Source organism: Ambystoma mexicanum, chromosome 7q (genome assembly GCF_040938575.1).
Source record: "Ambystoma mexicanum isolate Mex_15411 chromosome 7q, UKY_AmexF1_1, whole genome shotgun sequence".
In the NCBI taxonomy this organism is placed as follows: Eukaryota; Metazoa; Chordata; class Amphibia; order Caudata; family Ambystomatidae; genus Ambystoma; species Ambystoma mexicanum.
The window spans coordinates 329,533,024-329,558,665 of NC_090941.1; the positions used below are offsets into that span (position 1 = coordinate 329,533,024).

The 25,642-nt window shown below is 46.9% G+C and overlaps 1 protein-coding gene across 3 annotated transcripts in view; it reads right to left on the reverse strand.

The window, feature by feature from the left end:
• The window catches only part of BORA (BORA aurora kinase A activator), a 911,814-nt gene that overhangs the window by 576,995 nt on the left and 309,177 nt on the right, over positions 1-25,642 (reverse strand). For 2 of the 3 annotated variants that reach the window (XM_069639407.1, XM_069639408.1), the window contains one exon: positions 1,538-1,573. The exons of the other annotated variant lie outside the window; for it this stretch is intronic. In XM_069639407.1, coding sequence (XP_069495508.1) covers positions 1,538-1,573 — 36 coding nt within the window. The remainder of the gene's footprint in view (positions 1-1,537; positions 1,574-25,642) is intronic. 3 annotated transcript variants of the gene reach the window in all.

Here is a 25,642-nt window from a genome sequence, read left to right on the forward strand (position 1 = left end):
ATTCAATCTAGTGGATCACAACAAACTATGCGCCACTTTGACAAACTATTTCCAATTCTCACATGAAGCCACCCTCTGGGTCAAATCCTTCTTTGCTGAGCGTACTTCCTGAGTCACCATTGGTAAGGAAGCTGCAAATCCTATTCCAGTACCAATAGAAGTCCCACAAGGCTCCTACTAGTAACCCACTCTTTAAAAAGCTTACACCAAGCTACTATTCGCTGCTCTGGATGCCATGGGGGTCAACTCTGCAAACTTCACCGATGACAAACAGATCCTTATTCTCATAACTGGGGACTATGAACAGGATACCAACATGATCAACAAAATATATGTGATAATTCAAAACTGGATGGCTATTAACAGCCTTTGCCTTAATGAGAAGACCGATTCTTATTGTGGGTTCCCTGGCTAAAATCAATGCCCTCTATTCTGATCACTCCGTAATCAACATTGATGGAAAGTCCATTCCAGTCCTAAAGCAGGTTAAAACCCTAGACGTCCACCTAGATGCAAATCTAACAATGACTAAACACAGGAAAGTCCTTTCATCGGCCACGTCCTATACACCTAAACTTATTGCATTAAGCCGCCAATTCCTCACGCCACAAAAATATATTAGCCCGTGCCCTCTTCTTATCGAAGCTAGACTATTGCAATGCACTACTAGGCACCGCGAATGCCAACCTAGCCAAACTACAATTGTTGCAAAATAAAGCTCTGCGAGCGGCCCTAGGACTAACAAAATCTGACCACATCTCCGACATCCGACATTAGGAGCGAAGCCCACTGGCTTCCCATCAAAGCCAGAATCATCTTCAAAACACTGTCACCCACAAATGTCTTGCTAAGAAGGCCGGGATAAGCTACCAAGGAGTTGGGTGGTCCTCTTTTTTTCAGGGGCTGTGTGGATAAGGACCAAAATATTGTGATCTGTAAACATAGTCCACAAAACAGCTACCCCCTCCTTCACACACACCAGGTGTGATAATCCACACTAAGCAAGAATAGAGAACGTTCTTAATTTAGACAGAGGTACATGATCTTATAAAATACATATTTAAATATCTACAAAAAATCATTTGTAAACATACAAAAAGACATAAAACAAAAAACACAGTTTGATGTTTACCAAAATGCATAATCACAAAACATATCTAACCTAGACACGTCGCATGTTCTTCTCAAAGTAAGAGTGAGGTTAGTATAGGGAAGTGAGAGGTATAGTTGTAATGGTCAACCCTCTAAATTCTCTTCCTCAATTTAGATCTTATATATCTATATGTCAACACTTAATGGTGTTTCTGGGTCCAGAAAGAGAACCCCATGTTTGAATAAGTTTAAATAAAGTGATCTAATGGACCCATCTTCAGGACACTTCTCAGTGGTACAACTTGATCAGAAATGACATGCTGCATGGCATCTATTCTTGTTCATATGGCCAGCTAAAAAAACAAAACAAAAGTATTGGTTTCTAAAAACTACAGGTACCATCATCCTGTCTCCAACTCTTGCGTGGTGGATATATATCACTAACCTTCAATTTCTTTGATGGCAGCGACATTGTTACACACTGCAGGGAAAATATGAATGTATATTTTAATTTTTACACTGCACCTTTCTACTATGGCATTTTTCAAGTAGATTGTCTTCTTGATATCTAATTCAAGTACGACCATAATATTAATGATAGCATTTTATTATTTGTCCAGATTACACGTTTTTTGTTGCGTTTTTACATCGATATTAGGATAAATCAATGACCTTGACCACGAGGAATACATCCTCGTTTATTATTCTCTGCCGTGGATCATTTCACTGTCACTTCCTCAGTTGGAACTTATTGCGCACTTTGGAATCTTATGTTCACTTTCAGGAATATTATATATATATATATATATATATATATATATATATATATATATATATATATATACACAATGAAAAAACTTTGTTAAAGGGACGTTATGGTTCCAAGTAAAACCGAAAAACCTTTGAAATTCTCAAGTTATGGTAAGCTAAGCAACCATAACTCGCGCCACCATCGTGCACTGCTAAGCCTAACACCCAGGACAAAGATGACATCACAAATGTCACCGATGACATCACATGTGCATTTACCTTTCATGAAAAGTCTGTACAAGGGATTCTTAGTGTAATGTTAAAAAAGTGTCAAGGATTTTTGGAATAAATATCAAGTGCTAATTAGTGCATTAAGCTATGCATCGATATAAATAGCATTCTATTGTTAACTTCAATCCAGTATACGAAGGTACTCATGTAGAAACATAGGCCTTGTGTGCAGCATACATGATGGAGGTGCAATATTCATAAACTTGCCATGTTGAATAGTGAAATAACTGTTTTCTTATTTGAGTTTTGCGTACTGTGAAACATGTGATTGTAGGTAATAAAACCCACTTACTACATAATTGCATTATTAAAGACTAAACACAAAGACAACACCACATACAAATACGAATATATATGTGGGATGTATTTACCCATGCATCCGAGCCGTACCTCAAAACTGTGCAGTATTGACATGGAAAACATCATGATGGCCAGAGTTTCCCAGAAAATGCCCAGGGAAATGCATGAAGAATAGGCTGTCACCCATTTTTGCCGATGTTATGGGCACAGAAGGGCACTGCCTAAAAACCCCATTGGACTACCCGCACAGTAGTCTGAAACCATTGGGAATGGCAATGCTGATTGCCAAAAGCCACCTAGAATTGTGGGGAATTCATTTCTTAAATCCCAAAAATGGGATCAGTACCAGTACTCACCACTATCCAAAAGTCGGCGTTTTAAAACCACCAGACTTTTTTGTGTAAAACTGAATGAACCCAAAATAGGCCAAAGAAAGACTTACTGAGAGGTGGATCCAATGTAAAGTTATATTCTGAAGTGACTTGAAGGTTTATAACAAGACTGGCTGAGCTGTGGATTTCAGCAGTTTAAGTAAATTTGGACTGAAGGACACTAAAAATTTAAATGTTTAAAAGAAATGAGTGACCTATTTCTGAGTGTCACATAGGTTGCAATTGTTTAAATGTCATAGTTTTGAACTTAGAATCAGCATTCTAGCTGCATATGTAAAAAAAATGTCTTGACTTAAACTGGGGAACAAAAAGTGACATTTTATCTGAAACCTGGCTTAAGGAATTGAATTCTGCCCACCAGCTACCCCCGACAGGAGATGAAACTTGAGTCACAGCTGTGTTCCCAGGCCTATCTGCCTTTTGCTGGCCACACTAAGGATATGCCATCTCTCTGATAATTGAATTAAGGGGAGCCCCACAGAATACAGGAGCTCTGAACAAAGCCCTCTCCTGACTCAGGCAAAGGTTTTATTACGGGGGCTGTAAAAGTAGCTTCCTCCTGAAGCAAAGGGGAGGAGCACTGCCTGTGAGAGCAAGCTGGCTTGGCAGAACTGAAAAAACCAGAAATTCAACCTTGTGCTGGAGGAAAACCACACCCCTTTGGGGCCAGAACATAACTTTAAAAAGATGGATCATTCATAGAGCGGACATGTGAAAATTGTATAAATGACACCATAATTCTTGTGATTTTTCTGCCCACATTTTAAGAGGTTTTTAGAACCGGTGGCATGTTCAGGGGGGTTTTAGCGGAAAAGAGGATATTACTCAAAATGTGTGCATGTGAAAAATCTGACACTTCATCAACTAATGTCCATACTCCTTGCGCACATGTGTATAAATTTGGGTCAATGTCAGAAATTGCAAAATCCGTTAAAAAGTGAAATATGTGCCATTTCTCAATGCAAGCTCTTAGAAACATCAGATTTGGGACAGAGTATACCTCATGTGATCTGTGACATGGGTATGTAATTTCAAACAACTGTGTAACTGTGAAATATGTGTTTTGATCATATATAGATTTGGGTGCACAGATGACAGGGGAGTTTTTTCAAGAGATCATAAATGGCTGACATCACTCTGACACAACTTAGCTCCCCCAATCAGGGGAGAAATGAAAGCTGGACCAATGACAAGTGGAGAGGGGCTGGCTAGTGATGCTGCTCACACACACCCATTTTGAAAACACATAAAAGCAGACAGGCAGGACAGATAGGGACCTTCAAATCCATTTGCTGCGGGACGCTCTGCTGGAAAATCCATACTTTACCTCCATCAATCTTTAGAGAAAGCTGTGCAGAAAGATCCAGACTTTAAATCCCTCAATCTTCAGAATCCAGAGAGAGAGCTGATCCAGACCACTGTTAGCAGAACCAGAGAGAGCAGACCCAGATCACTGAAGTGCAGAGACCAGAGTCCAGTTTAAAACCTGACCAGATCCATGACGAGGCCCATTTCACTCAAGAATATAGTGTGAGTACCTAGAAAACTGTGCAGAACCAATCTCTTAGTTAAAATAATATAATTCAATCCTATTTTAATCTAAGTAGAACTGTCTCCTAACTGTCAACTGTCATTTGTAAAGCTGTCACATTTTCTAGTTGCAAGCTGCACTTGTCTTTTTGAACTTTAAAATTTCAAATCTGAAAAACGACCTTTATTTAAATCGCTCATATCTCCGCGACCGTTTGTGCTAGAGACTTGCAGTAACTTTCATCTGGAAGCTGAGATCCTAGGCTTTCCTAGGACACCAACACGATATTGCTAGCCCTTGTAGTTCCTCTGTAATCGCACCAGACGCATTCGCGAATTTTACCGCGATTTGCAAATTTCTCCACTTGCAAAAAGATAGCTGCTTGCCTTCCATTTGCCAAAAATTCGTTTAACCTACCAATTACTCCTAGATCCTTGCTAAAGTGAGCCTGGACTAATATTAACTTGATTTCACTCACCCTGAACCTCCTAGAGGGAATTAAAAGCATTTTAACATATTTTCACTCCATTGCCAGCACATATCAAAGCATTTTGACTGTGTTTTAAACTTCTGTAGTCTAAGTTGCTGGGGTGAACTGAATCACATTTAATTGCATTTCTGAGAACTGTGTGCCTTCCTTCCATTTCCTTGCATTGCATTGCATAAAAGGGGGGGGTGAATTGTACAAGAAAGTGATTACATTGTCTTTGCTGAAATCCTATCAAGTTATTTTCTTTACTGCATTTCATTCCACATTGCACCCATTTGAAACCATAAAAGTATTGTTGCTATCTTATCCATTTCATGTCAACTCCTTAGTGGTTATCAAGAAGTGTGCTAGTGCCAGATTCTCCGTTGTTAATCTTTATCATACCAGATTAAGTGTGATATCCAATTATTAATTTATTATAAAGCGTGATATAATATATATTGTTTAAATTATCAAATAAACCTTTTAACTTGCAAAACAGAACTACTTCTTGGCTCAGTGGGGTCAGGGGGATTCCAACAGAGGGGTGTTATATAGGGGTAGTCATCCAGAACGCATGAACTAGACAAAGATATATCAATAAGGGTTTTCATTCAGTATTCTAGACTAGGCGTTGACTTGGCTGTAGCGCTGAATTGAATCCTCTTACAAATACAAGGAAATAGAAGTTAAAAAAAAACAGCAGTAGTAGCAGAAAGTGTTCATAACCTAACTGATTACCTTTGTGCAGAGAAATGATTGCTCCGTTTCTAAGCTGTTACTTACGCTATGTGTATATATATCACATGTTGTGCTTGGACCCTAAGGTAAATAGTGTGAGTACAACATATAAAAATAGGAGCATATACAGGGAAAGTACAGTAAGAAAAAAACATCAGAACTATCAGAAAGTGCTGATAACTACTGATTATTTTAATGTACAAAAAGGATTGCTGTCTTTCAAGGTTGTGTCTTCCCCTATGTATATGTTTCATATGATATAACTGGACCATAAGGTAATTATTGTAAGAACATACTTTAAGGATAAGTCTACACATATAGTACTTTTATAATTCTTAGTTCCCAACTGTTACTGAAGAAAAACATGTGACCTAGATATGTCAGTAAAGAATAAAGGGGGAGCCAGACATGTTATGTCATCAGTGATGTCATCAATGACATTTGTGATCTTTGATGTCCTGGGTGTTATGCTTAGCAGTGCATGATGGTGGCGCGAGTTATGGTTGCTTAGCTTACCATAACTTGTGAATTTCAAGGGCTTTTCAGTTTTACTTGGAACTAAAAGATCCCTTTAACAACATTTTTTCACTGAATTTCATAGGTTTTTATTAGTGCAACTTAACCATAACGTCCTTTCCAATGGTTGAAGACCACTAGCATCCTAGGTTCTCAAAGTGGGAACCCCGGGTGGTAAAAAAAAGGTTTTTCTTCCCAAACCGGAACGCCTGCGGCGTCCCAGTGTAGGAGGGAAAATCTTTTACCAAGATGGACACCATGGAAAGGGAAGGCGGGGTGTATAAAGAGAACACAGCAGGGCATCGGCAGGGGGTGGGGGGTGGGGGGGACCAGGAGAGAGACACGGGGCATGAGCAGGGGGTGGGGGGAACAGGGGAGAGACACAGGGCATGACCGGGGGGAGGGGGGTGATCAGGGGAGAGACACAGGGCATGAGCGGGGGTGGGGGGTACAGGGGAGAGGCATGAGCGGGGGTGGAGGGAACAAGAGAGACACGGGGCATGACCAGGGGGGTGAGGGGGGGGAAACAGGGAGGAGAAACAGGAGAGAGAGACGGGGCATGAGCGGGGGGTGGGGGAACAGGGGAGAGACAGGGGGCATGAGCAGGGGGTGGGGGGAACAGGGGAGAGACACAGGGCATGACCGGGGGGAGGGGGGTGATCAGGGGAGAGACACAGGGCATGAGCGGGGGTGGGGGGGGTACAGGGGAGAGGCATGAGCGGGGGTGGAGGGAACAAGAGAGACACGGGGCATGACCAGGGGGGTGAGGGGGGGGGAACAGGGGGGGGAAACAGGGGAGAGAGATGGGGCATGAGCGGGGGGTGGGGGAACAGGGGAGAGACAGGGGCATGAGCAGGGGGTGGGGGCAACAGCACAGATACGGGGCATGAGCGGGGGGCAACACGAGGTAGACACGGGGCATGAGCGGGGTTGGGGGAACACGAGGGAGACATGGGGCATGAGCGGGGGGTGGGGGAACACGAGGCATGAGCGGGGGTGGGGGTACAGGAGGGAGACAGGGCATGAGCAGGGGGTGGGGGTAACACGAGGGAGACACAGGGCATGAGCAGGGGTGGGGGGGTACAGGAGGGAGACAGGGCATGAGCGGGGGCACACGAGGGAGACACGGAGCATGAGCGGGGGCACACGAGGGAGATAGGGGCATGAGCGGGGGTGGGGGGTACAGGAGGGAGACACGGGGCATGAGTGGGGGGGTGCGTGGAAGACGAGGGACACGGGGCATGAGCGGAGGTGGGGGAACACGAGGGAGACACGGGGCATGATCGGGGGTGGGAGCACACGAGGGAGACACGGGGCATGAACGGGGGTGGGGGGAACAGGGGAGACACGGGGCATGAACCGGGTGGGGGAAAAGGAGGGGGACACTGGCATGAGCAGGGGGTGGGGGGAACGGGAGCGAGACACGGGCCATGAGCGGGGTGTGGGGGGGGAACGGGAGAGACACACTGGCCATGAGGGGGGGTGGGGGAAAAGGAGGGGGACATGGGGCATGAGCAGGAGGTGGGGGGGAACAGAGGAAACACGGGGCATGAGCAGGGGGTGGGGGGAACGGGAGGGAGACACAGTCATGAGCGGGGTGTGGGGGCGAACGGGAGAGAGACACGGGCCATGAGCAGGGGGTGGGGGGAACGGGAGAGACACGGGGCATGAGCGGGGGGTGGGGGGAACGGGAGAGACACGGGGCATGAGCGAGGGGTGGGGGGGAACAGGGGAGACACGGGGCATGAGCAGCAGGTGGGGGAAAAGGAGGGGGACACGGGCATGAGCAGGGGGTGGGGGGGAACAGGGGAAACACGGGGCATGAGCAGGGGGTGGGGGGAACGGGAGGGAGACACGGGCCATGAGCGGGGTGTGGGGGGGAACGGGAGAGAGACACTGGCCATGAGCGGGAGGTGGGGGGAACGGGAGAGTCACGGGGCATGAGCGGGGGGTGGGGGGGAACGGGAGAGACACGGGGCAAGAGCGGGGGGTGGGGGGAACGGGAGGAAGACAGAGCTTACTATGCAGCGCTCTGATGCAAGCGATAAACATAGATGCCGGGCGTCTCCCACAATATGAAGCACTGCACGCTTCACTGCAGCCAATAGGAAAGCACGTCAGATGTCTGCGGACATCATGCAAGCCGCTTGCCCAAACCCCATCCTGTCCGCGGAGCGAACAGGGAAGTGTGTCCGCAAAGTGGACACAGATATCACTAATTTTTTCACTTACATTTTTGTCATTTTTAAAAATAAAAAAAAAACTACTGGACGGATTTACACCAAATTAAAAAAAAAAAGGACGCTTTTGGGACCAAGCCGGCGCTCCCGCCACAAATTTGGTGTAAATTCGTCCAGCGGTTTGGGCTGTAGGCGTGAGCACAGTTTTTTCCCATTAGGTCTATGGGGAAAAAAATAAGTTTTGTGTCCCCCTCTATAACTTTGCCCTCCCTCTCCCCCCATGGACCAAACCTCACCAAACTTTGCAAAAATATTCAGAGTGGGCCATATACTTTTTTGCAAAGTTTGGTGAGGATTCGTCCAGGGGGAGCAAAGATATAAGCCGCCCAAAAAGTCCTTGTAGGGCATGCGTCTGGCGCAGAGGGATCGTGAGCCAGCCGCCATTCAGGCGCATTTGCAGCCGTGGCGCAGTGAACATCCAGCAGTGCCAGTTACGCCCCCAAGAATGCCCCTTGTGCCAGAAAAAGCCATAGAAATCCCCAATACGGCACAAAGGGTGGCGCTAACCCTGGCCCAGCGTACAGGCCCCCTACACTGCAATCATGTGAAAAACTACATGTACCCTGCTCGCGGCAGCCAAAACGTGTGAAAATATCCAAGCACACCCCCTTGAATACCCGTACCCTGCACGCGGCAGCCAAAACACGTGAAAAGGCTGTGCGTGTGGTGACAGGTGTTGGTGTCCCCCCCTGTGATGTGGGCTCCCTGCCAGGTCACGTGAAAAGTGCACTCGCCCACCCCGGAATACATGTACCCCACTCGCGCCAGCCAAATCGCTTGAAAAGCACGCTCGCGCACCCCCTGATTTGTGCACCCACATGGTGAGGAGCCGCGTGCATTCCCTGAAGGCAGCCGAACCCAAAGGGGACCACCCATCACCCCTGGCCATGCCCCGCAGGCAGCCCATCACCCCGGACCATGACCCGCAGGCAGCCCACACCACAGGGGACCACCCAATACCCCTGGCCATGACCTGCTGGCAGCCCACATGGCACCATGCACATGCAAGCCCCAGCTCATGACCCCCCCACCCCACCAGTGATAGGCTCCTGCCAGCAGGCCCCGACTCATGTCCACCCAACCAACACATTGTCACTACATACATGCATGTAGCAAATGTCCACCCAAATGCCACCCCACGCTGCCCCCACAGTGCAACTCCACACCCATCCATTGTCCCCACTTCCCAGTACAGGCCCCATGGCATGTCATTCACAGAAGCACACATGCATGCACCCAAAGACATGCCCAACATGGCTACACAGCAGCAACACATGACTGAGGCAATGACGACTGACAAATGCACCAAACTAATGAGAGCAGACAACACAAATATGTGAACTGATGAAAATGTATAAAAAAATTAAATCAACCAAACGAAAAGCAACCATGCCAAGGAAAAATAATGAATGTGAACATAACTGAAATACAAAATCCATAAAAAGTGTGATCCCAAAAAAATGCAAATCCTCAAAGTGGTCCATGTCCAGAAACAAAAAATCTGAATCCAAAGTGTAAAAAAAATAAAAAAAGCATTCCATCATGGGTGTGAAAAAAACATAAGAAAATCTGTAGTTCCAGTACTAATGACAATGACAGTTCTTGGGGTCCATGATCCCAAAACCAAATGAAACCTAGCGAAAACCCTACAAAATACAACTATGTACAAAATGTGGAGCAATATCCATCGACTCCAAAATAAAAATAAAGGAAACCTAAGACTAATAAACTATATACAATGGCGGCGGGCTAGTCCTATGGCTCACCGTTCTTACCAAGAGTCTTGGCTAGGGCATCATCGAACTCTGAGTCTATGTCCCGGAGGCGGGACTGGGCTGTGTCCTTGAGGGCTCGCAGGGACAGTGACATGCTCTCTACCAACTCCCTGCGAATCTCCTCGAGAAACTGTGCCCGACTCAATGCCCGCCCCATGGAGTTCTCCGCCCTGACCATGGTGAGCCGTGCCCTCTGCCTGCCCGCTGCCGCTCTGCATCCATTTGCTGGCCCATCCGCTGCCACACGAAGACATATGGCCCAGGGTCCTCCTGCCCTTTGGCCGATGCCTGCCCCAAGTCCGGACGCCTCCTACGTGGAGCCTGTGCTGCTGGCTTGATGACATCTGCCTGTGCCACCAGGACTGGCTCCGGGAGGCCGACGGCCCCCAGGGCTGTCGTGGACGTGCCCTGCTGGAATTGCCTGTACATCCTGCAATGCCAGGGATCCTGTTGATTGGGTGACCACCTCTGCTGAACCTCCTACTCCCGACTGTGGCAGGGATGTGATCTCCACCAGCCTGGCCACGATGGATGAGGAAGGTCCACAGGGTGCCCTGGTGGCATCTGGGCCGGAAGACGGCATGGAGGACAACTGGCGCATAGTGGGTGCAGAGAAGGAGAGGATTGCAAGAGCGGCCAGCACATGGAACCTGGCGACAATGAGCCATCCTAGCCAGCTCATGATGGCACACAGCTGTTAGTGATGATGTGCGTTGTCCTTCCTGGAATCACGCGTGTGTGCATCGCGACACTGACTAGGACGGGCTCAACCCCGTCACGGATCGCTTTGTCCACAGGTAGAGGAAGGGCAGTTGACGTGGACACATCCTCTACCTGCGGACGGGCCTGGAATGAGGCATCCCTGCTGGTGCAGAGTGATGCAGTCACAGAATCAGGGACAGGATTACGCACAGGTACCTCCGCTGCAACCTGTGCTCCCTCCGGCCCCTGGGCTGCACCACTTGCACCAGTGGAATCACCCCCGCCAGGCCCCACGTGTGGATCTAATGCGGCCTCCTCCTCCTACAGACCGACCACCCACCTGGATGCCTCCGCATTGTCTCACACATTGTCCTGCCCCTGTGGGTTCTCACTTGCCCCTTTTGCTGCAGAGGAGCCCACTCCCAACCTTGGCCTCTAAAGCCTCCTGTCGGCAGCTGTGGTCGTAGTGGCGGACGCAGCACCAGTCCCCTCGCTCCCAGAAGATGGCATAACCTGGGAGGGTGACTGGGCCTTGCGTCTCTGGCCGGTGGAGGCATCCCTGACGCTCTGATCCACAGCGCTGTCTCCGCCCTTTTCTTCACTCGCCGCTGTGGAAAGGGAGACATTGAACACAAGCACCAGGGTAGAGAACGTAAGTCTGCTAGACAAAGCAAATGCACATGAGTGGCCCCGTCATATGTCATAGCCATCATCACCTTGCACAACACAAGTGTCCTTGCAAGCAACACACATTCACTGCACAGTCATGCATCTGTCCGTGTCCACCTATCACAGTGCAATCATGGACAGCTAGGCCACAACAGTCAATGCACGCATCGAGATGTGCATGTGTCATGCATCCATGGCGTTTCCCAGTCTCACACTCACCACTCAGTAACATGTACATGTACACCATGTATGTCCATGAGGGTTACATCAGCACAGCCACGACGATATGTTTTGGTTTTCTCCAAACAGCCAAGAATCCTTTCAGAGGGGGCGACAGATTTAGCCCTTCGGAAATTAGAATAATGCATTTTCCGTCTGAATTTAATGAAACAAGGTTTAAAGATTGCAATCGAATGGAACCTTTTTTTCCAGATAGAATCCTTTACAACCATAACACCTATAGACTTCGATGTTGTTAACCACCTCCTGTAATACAGGGTTCAATACTACTGCCGAAATTGGTTGAAAAAATATGACCAGGACCCTCATATATTAGTGAAATACAATTTTGTACCAAACCCTTCTCTTCTGGTGTGGCACATTAACTAATAATGTACAACTGTTTATGTATCTCCTATGCAGTATAATGTACCACCAGCAAGAATGAAACAGTAGCACATCAAAACTGTGTGCCCTGTCATTGCTATTTATGTACAGCTATTCATATGTGACTTAATATAGCTCCATCTATAATGAAAAAGTGACACATCCACTTTATGTGCCCTGTATGTGTTAAAAAATGTAAAAATGTAAAAAAATACACAATTGTTCAGGCGGCTTGCTATGTAATTCAATGTACTTCCAACAACAATTAAACATTCCGTAGCAGCGCAGTTTACTCATGATTTAACTGTTTTGTACTAGCAAAACCCTTGTTATCAATTGTGTTTCACTGGCTATACAATTAAGGCACCCAATCCCGGAAGTTCCTTTAACATAACACCCAGTGCTCTGCGTACGTGCACTGCTCTTTCTCAAAGTATCTCTCAAGTCAAAGCATTACCAACCATGCATGTACGTCTTTTCCTCTGATTGTGTTTACACGTCGCATCCCGCGGCTATTAAGCACGCACGCGCGACGACCAGTTCACTGTTCTGCAAGTCACCCAACAGCTCGCTAGATGTACAGACGCTCCGATCCCTGTGACTAGGTAAGATCAGTTCACTGGCTCACCCAGATGTTACGAGCCCTAGGAACCCCACCATCCTGGTTATTACTTGCGCGTTCTAGACACAGGAACACCCACTGGTATAAACCGTTTTTCTAGAATCAGACAGTAATAATTTCGGTTTACCCTCTGTGCACCATTCTACCGGCTAACCCTCTGTAGTGCTCAATCACGGTCATCTCTTTAAATCCTCACTCGGCTCAGTTTTATCAGAGCTTTCCATTCTGCACATCGTGTATCTTGTGCTCACTAGCCCATTAAATAGCATCCAGAAATCGGCTCATTTTTATCAGAGCATTCACGATGCATGTTTCATACTCTAGTGCTCCCTAGCTTATTAACTAGCAACCAACTCTTCTCCCACTCTGAGCACCTACAATCCAGCGTGTCACCCAAATAAAGACATGCACTAGCTTTACTTACCCAGACGCTTCGGTTTCTATTTTCTGTATGGAAGGATAGGTCAAAGAGATCCCCCTCCCCTGCAGTCCCCTCCTTGTGATGTCTATGTCTCGTCAGGGGATCCCCTGCCACCAGGCCCCAGGTGGTGGGTGGACCACTGGCCGACACATTGACCAAACGTACTGTATTAGGCTAGGTCCTGGAAACCATTTTGAAAACCAGAACGCCATCTTAAGACATGATTCCTCGTGCACTGCAGCACGGCCCCCACCTTCAGAGAGTCCTCGCCTGCCCCTGTTGCCTCCGCTCCCTGGCAGATCCGCTGAAAGCCCGTTCCCACGAACAGTAGGACATGAGCTAGTGTTAGAGCAAACACTATCTTTCACCTTCCGCAGTGCATCATTATCCTCAGCGTGACCCGGGTAGCGGGGCTGGTTTGGAAAATAACTAAATTGTGCTTGATGAAACAAAAGCCTTGATCTTATACCAAGAAACTGTTTATACAGATATGTATACATATAAATATATATTGCATTAAAATGATATTTCTTCTGCACGACCCCCTTGCCAAAAATCTACAAACACTAAGAATGGAAGAATGTGTTGTTGTGTGACAAAATGGTCATGATACTCAAAACCCCTCAGTTATGTGCAAACACTCAGTGCCCCTGCCCTCCTACTATGTGCTCCTCTAGGGGTAATGTAAAGAGAGTGATTTCAAGTCCTTATGCCATGATTACCCTGATGCTGCTAGAGTGCAAAGGAACACAAGCGCGACAGTATTGTTAGCCCATGCAAAATGTTTAAAAAGGTACATGGAATGCCATCAAATGTGAATGTACGTGTTTAACGTGTATTACTGCTGTCAACCATACTGGTCTGTTGCTCCTGCGTGCTCCACCAACCCTAATGCTACCTCACGTATCCTGTTTACCATATAATGCAAGAGCTGCTAATTTTGCAAATACTTACCCTGTAGTGATTAATAGAAATGTTGATATAGTTAACATGTTTTGAAATTACTATGTACTGGTGCAAAGAATAAAGACGTGTTACCCTTTAGAAAACCAATAAGCATTATACATTAGGCGAATCCCTTCGTTTTCAATATAATTTGCAGCATACGAGAAGAATATCATCGTGGGCATATCCAAGGTCACCTCCCCTCCCTTCCCTTCCCATTGAAGCCTGCCAGAGAAAGCAAAAGGCCCGAGCTACACCGCCTCACCTCCCCCAATACGGCTGGAGCCGCTTCAAGCATTCATGTTCCCCCGCACCTCACATGGCCACAAACAGCCACCTGAATTATTTACAGCCCAGCAGCAAAATCCGGCCATAACCAGAGGCCAGAGGTGCACCCTCATGGGTCCCACGACCCATGAGGGGGACAATGTTGGTCCCGGCTCCTTACACTGAGGCAGCTGTGGTGCTTGGTCCTGGCAACAGCACCCAGCAGCCACTGCCTGCAGTGAGATCTTTGGACATTATGCCATTCCCTGCCTCCAGTGGCCAGTACACCTGCACTTCAGCCCCTACAGACTGGAGTGGCGTAAGCCAATCTGGGTCCGCACCACCTCTCAAGAGGAAGACCCGTGCTCTTGTGGAACAGGCTGGGATCCCAGACACGGCTGGACCCTCCGGCATGTCAAGGAAGCAGATTTTCAATAATGTGGAACTGGACGCACTTGTGGGCTACGTGTCGGAACACGGCCGCCACATGCTGGTGATGGCAGGGTCAAAACTACTCCTGCTCAGCGTAGGGCCCACTGGCAGTGCATCGCGTACCACATTAGTTCCTTGGGATTTGTGAAGCACACGGCTGATTGCTCGAAGCGTTGGAATGACCTCAAACGCTGAGCTAAAAATAAACTGGCTTCTAATTACACCTCTACTCTGCTGACTGGCAGTGGGTCACCACCAGAGGAGGATGAACTCACAGAACATGAGGCAATCGCTGGAGAGTTCCTCGCAGAGGATCAGATCCAAGGCGTGGGAGACCTCCCAGATCTTGAGACAATGTCCGGTGAGTATCCATGCGTGTGTCCAGACCATGTGTATGTTGCTTGGGTGATGTGTTGTGATCGAGTGCCAGCAGGCTATGTAGTCATAACTGCCACATGTGAACCATGTAGTGCCTCCAAGCCACTGCCGGCCTTGGGTTTCACTGTATCCCTACTAACCACTGCAAACACACTGCACACGATGACTGCACTTGCCCTTAAACTGCCATCAAGACACGACATTGTAATTACGGTTTTTATCTCTTTATTGACTGCTGAGGACCTAGACATGTACTAGACCCGCTCACTTCAGAGCCTTGTTTCAACCTTCAACATGCCAATTGACTTGTGGCATGTCAAAGTGACCTACCATTGATGTATCCATGTGCCTCCCATCACTGTATTTCAACACACTGGCGTTGTTGCAGAATGTGACACATGTTTTGTCACACTCTTTTGCATGTTCTGTTTGATGAAATGCAGTTTACATGGATGGGGGATAGTAGTCAGTTCTGCCATGGCTATGCTACGTGCCATCGATGTGCTGGCATCTGTCATGTTTGTGGATGGTCCATGCCACTCAGGCATGTGTGACGCAGGTGCTATGAACCATGCAGCACGTGTTGCTTTTCCATTTTAGACTAATCAGTGTCTGATTCCAGGGTCCTCTTCCACTTCATTGCCACTGCATGCATGGCTGAGTTTGTGTCATGTGTGACATGTCTGATTAATGTATTGGATGTCAACATTGTGATGCCTATGTGTGTGGGCTATGCGGTTCACGTATGTGTTCATGACCTCTTTCATTTTGTGCAGTTATGAGGCACTGGAAGCTGAGGAGGAGGAGATGGCGCAGGGGCAGGAGTACTCGGAGCCCCAACCAAGCACCAGTGGAGGACGTGGGGTTGTGCCGCACAAGAATCCATTACTCCTACAGACCATCCTGTCCACGGGTGTCTGAGTACACCTTTGAGGATCTCTATGGCTCAGGTGCTGAATCAGACATTGACACATGTCCCGTCGCAGGTGAGTGTTTCTGGCAGGGATGCTGTTCTGTCCAACGCACCTGCACTGGGGGTAGACCCCTCAATGGCCCATTCAGTGTTGGAATGTCCACCTGTGGCGGTTACGGTTGCAGGTTCACACTCCACACCATTTTCTCCTGGGGCAGCAGATCAAAGGAGGAATGCAGTGCTGCAGCCACAGGCAGCGACAGCACAGCAAGGTGCATGTCTCCTTGGGCCCGACAGGTGTCGTGTCTGGCAATGCAGTGGCCGTGCACCACCGGGCAATACTGTGTGGGAGAAATCCATTTATGCCATTGCACAGCAACAGGGCGCATCATGTGAGATGATGGCTCAGGCTGTGGAAGGGGTGGCCATTTCCATTCTCCCCTCCGAAAGGCAGGTGGAGCTCCAGCAGCAGGCAACGCGGTACACGTGCTGCTCACACAGACGGGACATGTTGGCCCGCCAACAGGGACCGACGGGCTGAACTGGGGCTCTGCGCACAGCCATATCTGCAGAGGCACAGGCCCACAGGGATGTCCTGATGGAAGATAACAGCTCCCTCAGAGCTACTCTGTGTGCACTTGAGATGGCCCGCAGGAGAAGGTCAGAACAGCAGCTGGAGCAGCTGACATCTCTGCTGAGCTCCAGGCAACCCGTGAGGAGATCCGTGCATCAAGTGAGGCCTTGCAGGCAGAACTCTCTGCTACACGTGAGGTGCTGCAAGGGGACCTCCGGACCATCATCCTGCAGAACCAAACCTTTCAAACCTGCATGCTTGTTGCCATGGAGGAGCATGCCAGGGTTTTGCGTGGTCTGCCTCCCGTACCACGCACACCTTCTCATATTGCACCAGAGGGTGATGACAGCGACGGCAGTTCTCCCACTATCGGCTCGCCTTGCAGGCCATGAGCCCATGGAGGGATTTTTTTTTCCTCAACATCCACGCATGTGGGTGTTGAGGTTCATCCACCTCCCCTCCCAGAGCCCCCCCACCCACCCTGGTCAACCATGGCCATTTTTTTCTCTCTATTGTGCCTTCACGTAACAGTGTGGGGCATCCAAAGGCATCCATTGCGTGTTCCAGCTGGGCCCATACAGGCTTGTCTTGTGTTTGAGCCTTGGGGTCCAGACACATATGCCACTGCTGCTTCCCCTTTACATGGGCTTGCAGGGAGGGCACCGTGTGACAGTAACTTACACAGAGGCATTGGGCTTCCATTAGTTGTGTGGCCAGTCTGTAGTCCAAACTGTGTACACACCCCTAGTGGGGATCCCCAATGGTTTCTCCACTGCATGGTTGATATGTATATTGTATTTAATATTGCTCATTATGCATATTTACATGTTGCTTCTTCATATGTTACCTTGCCCGTCTCCATTGCAGATGCAGTTCATGCTGTATGCAGTACCCTTAATATAGGAGGGAATCCCATAGGTACCACACACGTGGTTGCTCTATCTTATATTGGGTAGTAAGAACTAGTGTAAACAGAAGATGGATAGCTCCTTTCAACAGTTATCAACATTAAACATTAACTGTTCTTTATCATTCAATTAAGATTTTATTGGGATATAAAACAAATCATTTATCAACATTACTTTTAAAACACTATGAAAAATATTTTACTTGAACTGTGACATACTTCGTCTATTGGACTAGGCTCCGATCTACACAAGATCGGTATTCAGTAGGGTTTGAAAACGTCAAATTTGACAACAAACAAAATTGTCAGAAACTTGACAGATATAGTCTCAACAGTTATATCATGAACCATTGTCTAATGCTCTACACATGCTTCAGTTCTCTTTGATAGTCAGCAGAACTTTCATCAGGAGAAATGTCACTTGTTAATCTTAAAAACCGTAATCACAAAATATACTCTGATTGCATAGTGCTGAAGCAATCCTCCAGCTTATTACAAACAGTGTGCTCTCTATTATCTTCTTAGTTTAAAACCGTTGTAACTGGTTTAATCTGTGGAGTTCGAGAGAGGTAGACTTGCATAAAGCGCTAGATGTCTTCTCTTCGGTCTGTTTCCCTCAAATATGTAGGGATACTCGACCTGTGATCTTTACTCAAGGCATCAGTTAGGTTGATCCACTGGCGGTAGGGTGTGGCACCGTCACATTGAGAACCCTACTTAGTGGGTCTTCTGTCTTCTTTACTCTGACCTAAAGGTATTCTGTACTGTTCGAAATACTAGGAAGCGTGTAGTTAATCTCGGAATTTATTTCGAGTCGCTTGCCCCTCGGTAACTCAGTGAGACCACGACCCGGAGCTCTTTCCGTTACTTTCACTCGCGTCGGATTCCTCAATGCTATCATCATGGCGGTACTTAATTGAATGATAACGAACAGTTAATGTTTAATGTTGATAACTGTTGAAAGGCGCCATCTATCTTCCGTTTACACTAGTATGCAGGACCCTGCCACATTTACCTACCAGTAACACACTGAAGATGGGCGGGTTCAATGTGGTGGTTTTGTCAGATTGTGACACTTGGGCTATTGTGATTGGTCACTGTCTGACGTTGCCACTGTTGGGTGCTGTATTCATGATTAGTCATGCTGGAAAGTATATGTTCATGTGTGCAGTTTCATTTTCATATGTGAGAGGGAATGGTCTGTGGCCCGTTTCCATTTGTGACGGTGCACTTTGTGACAGTTGGGTCATGTGTTGTGCATTTATTTGGTTGCTTTCACATTGCATGCCATGTAGTGTCGGGCGGGTGTTATGGGGTTTGGGAGGGGTTAGGTGACATACCAGTATTAGGGTGTGCTGTTTTGCAAGGGGGTAGTCCATTATGCAGCATGACGGTGTGGCTTTTGGTCACACAGCACTGGGTTTCTTTAAGTAGCTACAATGTAGCACTTCCAGGGACACTATCAGGGTAGTAAGGTTGTGACAATTGACTGTCCCTTTCTCATTATCGATTGTCACCTGGTATGTGCCAGGCCTGTGTGCACTCAGCAGGGGTGGGATTTTAGGTGAAAAATGTAGCCACGAGCTGGGTACGGGCTACCTCGCCACGTGCCCTTTCCCCTCCCATGCGCAGCGGCCGTGCGTGTGGTTGGGGAAGTGGGGGCACCACCATGTCCACCGGTACGCCCCGCCGGATTGAAACGTTGTGCAGGACACATGCTGCCACAATGTTCCTGCACACTACTGGGGGCGCATATAGCAGCTGGCCACCATACTCAAGGGAGTGGAACAGTGACTTGAGCACTCCCAATGTGCGTCCACTATGCCGCGGGTTGCAATATGGGCTGCGTTGTATCTTACCTCGGGTGGTGTGGTGAGGTTCCGTATTAACATCATCATGTAGGTGCTCGGAGGGTAGGCACTGTCCCCTGGGGAGGTGAGAATGGTTGTGATTAGTTGGGTTTTGCCATTTCTCTGTGACATGCATGTGCACAGGCATTTGTACTCACCAATGAGCCCTGTGTCGCCGTGCCTCCCAGCTTCCAGGTCCTGGTTTAGGGGTGACATTCTGAATATGAAACTATCATGGGTGGCCCCTGGATAGTTTGCGTAAACAGAGGTGATTATTCCCTTGGCATTACATACCACCTGCACGTTGAGGGAATTCCAGTGCTTGCGATAGATGTGCTCAGTGGCCCTAGGTGGACGTAAAGCCACATGGGTGCAATCAATGGCACCAAGCACTTTGGGGAAATGTGCCACCTTGTAAAAGTCCTGGACCACGGTCTGCCTTTCTGCAGGTGTTCTGGGCATGTATATGTGCCTGCGGACTGAGGGGCGTGCAGTCATGATTGCCAACACCTGGTGTAGGCAGCGTGACTGCGTGGGCCGTGAGACGCCCCCAACTATGGCAGTTGTCCGCTGAAATGACCCAGTGGGCAAAAAATGCAGTACATTGAGCACCTTTTCCAACAGGCTCAGTGCTTGGGAGCACAGGGTGGGTGATGTGAGGTCATCCTCCCACTCAACAACCAGGTCTAGGATGATATGAGGTGGAAACCTGTACCTGCCATAGACCTGGTCATCAGGCATCATAAAATAAAGCTGGTCCAGGGTAAACAAAAATGTGGGGCCTGGCCATCCTCCTGCAGTGTCCTACGACCACTGCTGCGAGGAACGGTACATTAATCGTATGACTGGTCCTGCACATTGGTCCGCAGAAGCTGCTGAGCCCCCACAGTCCCCCACAGCTGTGCAGTCAACTACTGAATAAAACAGCAGAAGTCTTAACAACCCCAAGGGAAAGGGGGCGTGGAGAACACAGGTTACACTTCTAGTAGTTGAGTACCTGCAAAGGATAAAAACAAATAATGTTATTACCTTCGTCACTTAATTCGGTTTCCCACTTTAAGTTCCCCCTGAAAACTAGAAGAGCTGCAGACCCGAGTAGAAGTTTCTTCAAAAGTTGATGTGCGGAAGTCCATTGGAAACTTCTTTGATTCAATTTAACTTGAGTTCACTTTAGATTCATAAATCCAGTGTAAATTGTTCATGAAGTTACTGGAGAGAACCTTTGTTGAATATCTTTGACTGATGAATGTAAAACATTTATTTCATCCTGAAAAGAAATTGTTTTCTTTAAATAGGAAATTATGAATTAGTTAATTGTTCTATTACTTCAATGAGTTCATTTTCCTAGTGAACTAGAGATCAAATTGTTCTGTTTTCTGTAAAGCTTGAAAAATATATTAATGACTTTTTCTTATATTAGAGCACAAGTTTCTTCTGTAGATTCAAAGATTGAAATGTTTACTTAACTTCTTGTCTTCACACAAATTGCTTTGGATGATTGCGCATGCATAAGAAACTATTTTATTTCACAAGTGTATGGCGAATTCACTCGACATCACTAAACGAGTACACTACTCCAAAAATACATGCGCGCGTCGAGCAATAAACCCACTCAACTGCACGCTATGTACTAGTCCAACACGCATGCGTGCGGCGAGTACTAGAACTTACTCGACGGCACGCAGGAGAAACACTTTTCAATTGAACATGCACGCAACGAGTATAACTCAATGCACTCCTAATATTCACGAGGATACTGATCCTCTAAGACAATTACATGCGCAGCTGCATAGGATGATTGCAGTCACTATCGCTACGCACATGCTTACTGAGACGCTCTCTACTGGGCATGCGCGAACAAGTACTTCGCTAATAGTTTCACGCGTAACCCAAGTTAGTTCTTTATAATCATAAATGTTCTGAACTCTAAGGTTACATTTAGTTTTTAAACAAAAATATACAGTTTCAGTAAAATTTTGAACTTAAAAGCAGCGCCGTTTTACCTAAACTAAATTTATATTTTAAAGGTTAAAAAAATGAACAGTTCCTTGACTGACTGGAGTCTTATTGGAAATAAAGGACTGTCTCTTCTTTAGTGAAACCAGAGCGCTGCGCTCCCACCAATCTGCATAACTTGTCCCATGAAGATCTGACTTCAATCCCGTTTCTTGAGCATCTCCTGATCACCATCATATCAGAATAACATAGGCCATAACTCATAACAGTAAACACAGGTCCTTCATGATGAAGGTTGGACAATGAAAGGCAGTTTAGAATCCTGTAATTGCCACCATGTCACCTCGTCTTCCAATCATCTTGCAGTATCTTGATAGTCAATCATTTCCCTGCTTCATTCCCTCCTTCCTTCCCTCCCTCCATGCTGGATTGGGAATGTCTCCCTGAGAGATAGTTAAGGATCACATAACACAGAAAACAAGAAGCAATGAAAGAAGCAGCATAAAAGAAGCACAGCATGAAACCCGAGAACCAGATCTAGGTAAAGAAACAAGGGAAAAAGAAACCCGACATCGTAGCAGTATGAGCTGGTTTGTTTGCGAACACTTATGCTGCGCGGGGGCGCTTATGCCAGCTTTCGCCTGGCATACGTGTTTCCGTCTTAGCGCGTCTTTTGTGGCACGCAGGTTTTCCCTGTTTGATTCCATGAGTCGTGTTCTCAACACGTGTGGGCTTTGCGAGGATTTTTCGCAGCGGTTTTTCACCCACCCCCCATAATGCCCACATTTTCACATGTTGTTCCCCATTCCGCGTGATCCACCTCCTTTTTAGGTGTGTGCGCGCTGGATGGTGTGCGCCTTCACTGGGCGTCGCGCGCACATTCTTCGGGATGTCGCAATGACATGTGCCACACGCGGATTTGGCACAGGTCCCAGGTAAGCCACGCGCAGCGCCTTCCATGAATCGCCAAACGGGCGCATGCACGGGTTTCGCACGCTTGCGCCCCCGTTTTCGGCGCACATTAATTACCCTCATAATCACAGTAGTGCTGCCATCAGGATTGGTGAGCCAGTAGACAGAAGTTCTACTAACAAGTTTAAGCCCATCTTAAATAGCAAGGGTTAACAACTAAAAGCCTATTGCTTCGAAGAGCAATTACACAAAATGTGTATAAAGCCATGGATTAAAAAGGTAAAATCGTTACAATTCACCAGCTGGATTGCTCTCTTCTATCCTCTAGTGCACATCTGGGTCCATTTGTCTTGGCCTGAGAACTGCATGGAGCAGCAGAGGTATTTTTAAAGTGCTTTGCCTAGACGTACCACACCACAGTGCTTAACCACACAGAAAATTATTAGAAGCTATCCTAACGACAATAAACCATGGCCCCTGCTGGCTAGCCAAGGCCAGGAAAAGAAAAACATGAATATGGGCAAATAGGCTTAATTGGCCCTCAAAATACATAAGCAAGCATAAATGAAGAATTTGGGAAAGAAATTGGTGAAGTGATACTTATGGGACCAGTAAGAAGATTCACTCTGCTTTGGTAAATGTTTTAGAATGGCTGCTGATGCTGCATTTTCTTTAAGCCAGTTGGGAGACTTTTCCACGTCTGTGGTTCAATTCTTCCTGCCAACGCTGCTTCTCACATAGGATCTGCTCAGTGTTTCAGCTTCTCTTTGGGGTATGCTTTACAGGGTGAATTCGGGCTGATCTAAACCCCACCAATTTTACTGACTGTCAATACTGACCAGGGGTGCATACGTGTCTAATCTTATTTCTCTATCTTTTTAGCAGGCAAGACCAACCTTTACATGCACAAAAGCATTATGAGCTAAATCAAGCCTTTCAATGGAGACAGGAGTGTGTTTGTGGGAGCAACACTTTAAAGTAGTTCGTAGTTTAAATAAATTCAGACAAGCAGCTTGCAAGGGGTTCAGTCCCAGTTTACATAAAATGCGAGTTTCGCCTATTCAAGCTAAGCTAACTGTTCTGAGGTGAAAGTGGCCCACAAAGACTGTCACCTTTGGCTCCCAATGCCAGGATAGTGCATTCAACGACTGCCCAGTTGTGGATCCACCCGCTGGACTTGTGGCCCATGAGGACATATGGAGCAAATAAATTAATGAGAAAGACCCCTGCATTCCAGACAAGTTAAATTCAAAGAAATATATAGGAGTCCAAAAGTAACATCCTGCCCCTCTGGCGTGAGAACCTATGTTTTTCCAATTTCCCCTCCTTTGTTAATCCACCCAACCTTTTCCTTGATGCAGCTTCATCTAAAAAGGTCTCAATAGAGGACCCAACCCCCATTGTTCCTCAGTTAGTTCCTCAGGAACACACTATACCAGAGTTTCCAGCAATGCTAGTGCAGGGAACTTTGGGGTTCCCATCCCTCAAACAGGTACTCACCTGAACATTGACTCTGAGGCACTGAATTAGTTATTTACCTGCTGGGGAAGGACCGATCAAGTGCAGCATCTGCCACAACTTATGACTAGAGGGCAATGATGCTCCAGTGAGGACAAAGCACCCCAGAATAAAATGCAGTAAGGATCCTTGAGGAAGGCCAGCTGCACCAGCCTAAATCAGGATTTCCCATGAAGGAGTAGGCCCATCAGAGCAGCAACAGTGCAGGCAGCAACAGCACCAGCTTCAAAAGGTCCAGGAGCTTATTGAGGTGCGGATAGGGCTACAAAGGAGGATCCAGCCCCTGCCCTGTACCAAGAGGAAGAGTCTGAAATGGGAATAGCCTAAACAAGCTGAAGCTCTGATCCTCTTGGAGTCAATAACAAAGGCTTCTAGCAAGAAATCCTCAACAAAACCTATCCAGTACTCGCGCATGATTGCAGGTAGGTTCTGTGGAACGAATCCCTGATACACACAAGCACAAGGCTGGGTGCTACCCAAACAAAATCACTTGTGCACTAAAAGCTAGCCAATCAGAACTTAATATGGATGCTAAAATATTTACTAGGGTACTGTAATCAGCTGGACAAATAGATTGGTGATTTGATTGATCACTCCCAGGTCGGGTTCATGCGGGAGAGACTTATGACCACATCAGAACCATCATAGACATTTTGGGACTCCCAAAGAATGAGGTGGGAAAAATGTCTATTGATCTTTATGGATGCAGAGAAAGCATTAGATTGTGTTAATATGGAAATTCCTAGACTCTACATTGATCAAGATGGGGTTTGGAAATACATTTTTGAGAGCAGTTAAAGCCTTACACAAATAATTGGTGTCAGAGAATGGGTGAATGGGGAACTTTCATCTCCTTTCCCTTTATCTAGAGGCACTAGGAAGGGATGTCCACTGTCCCCTTTCCTCTTTAACCTGGCACTAGAACCCCTTGTGACAAACAGGAACATTGAATTTGAGGTCCAAGGGTGGGAGATAGTGAAATCAAAGTTCTGTGCTATGCAGATGACATATCAGGCCACAAAATTAACTGGGGGAAGTCGGTGATCTTTCCTCCACGCAGTGACTTGGATGCTTGGAACTGTCAATGGACTAACAAGTGCGAGACTTGGGAGTTTACCTTGTGTGGGATCTGAAGAGGATAGTGGGTTTTAATATAGTCAAATTGATAGAGGTTCAACGAGATGTGCAAAAATGTACTCGCTTAACACTTAATATTTGGGCCAAAATCAACGCAATTAAGATGGTGCTTTTGCTCAAACTTCTCTATATTATTCAATTGCTCCCCATTAAATTTCCAAAGAAGGTCCTTAGACGTATTGACAAAGTCTTTCAGAATTTCCAATGGGGAGAGGGCAAGAGGCCTGGGATTCTGCAAGAGGGGGTTTTGGGTATCCCAATCTGCAACATTATCACAAGGGATTTATATTGAAAACGTTATTACTTTATTTCACTGAGTGGGATAATTGCATGCCATCAAGGATGTCTATAGAAAAAACTAAAATGTTCACTGTATTCCTTGCGAGATGTATACTCTATGGTGAAAAATACCCATCGTAGCCACAAAACTGAGGCAATTAGAGACAATTATTTCATGGATGGCCAGTTGTGGCTAAAATGTATGGATTCATTATGGAACATACTCGTGGTACAACCCAAGACTACAAATTGAGAATAAGACCTTGTGCTGGTGGAGCTGGTTGATGAGTTTTAAGAGTGACACACGTTTGGAACGATAGGCGGATCGTTCCTTTTGACTCTCTAAGAAGCGACTTTGGTTTAGGGAAGAGGGAACAAAGGCGTTTTACAGAGTTGGAGTCTCTTCTTACGCAGAGACAGATGATGCTAAATGGACCAATGCAAGATAAACCGGTGG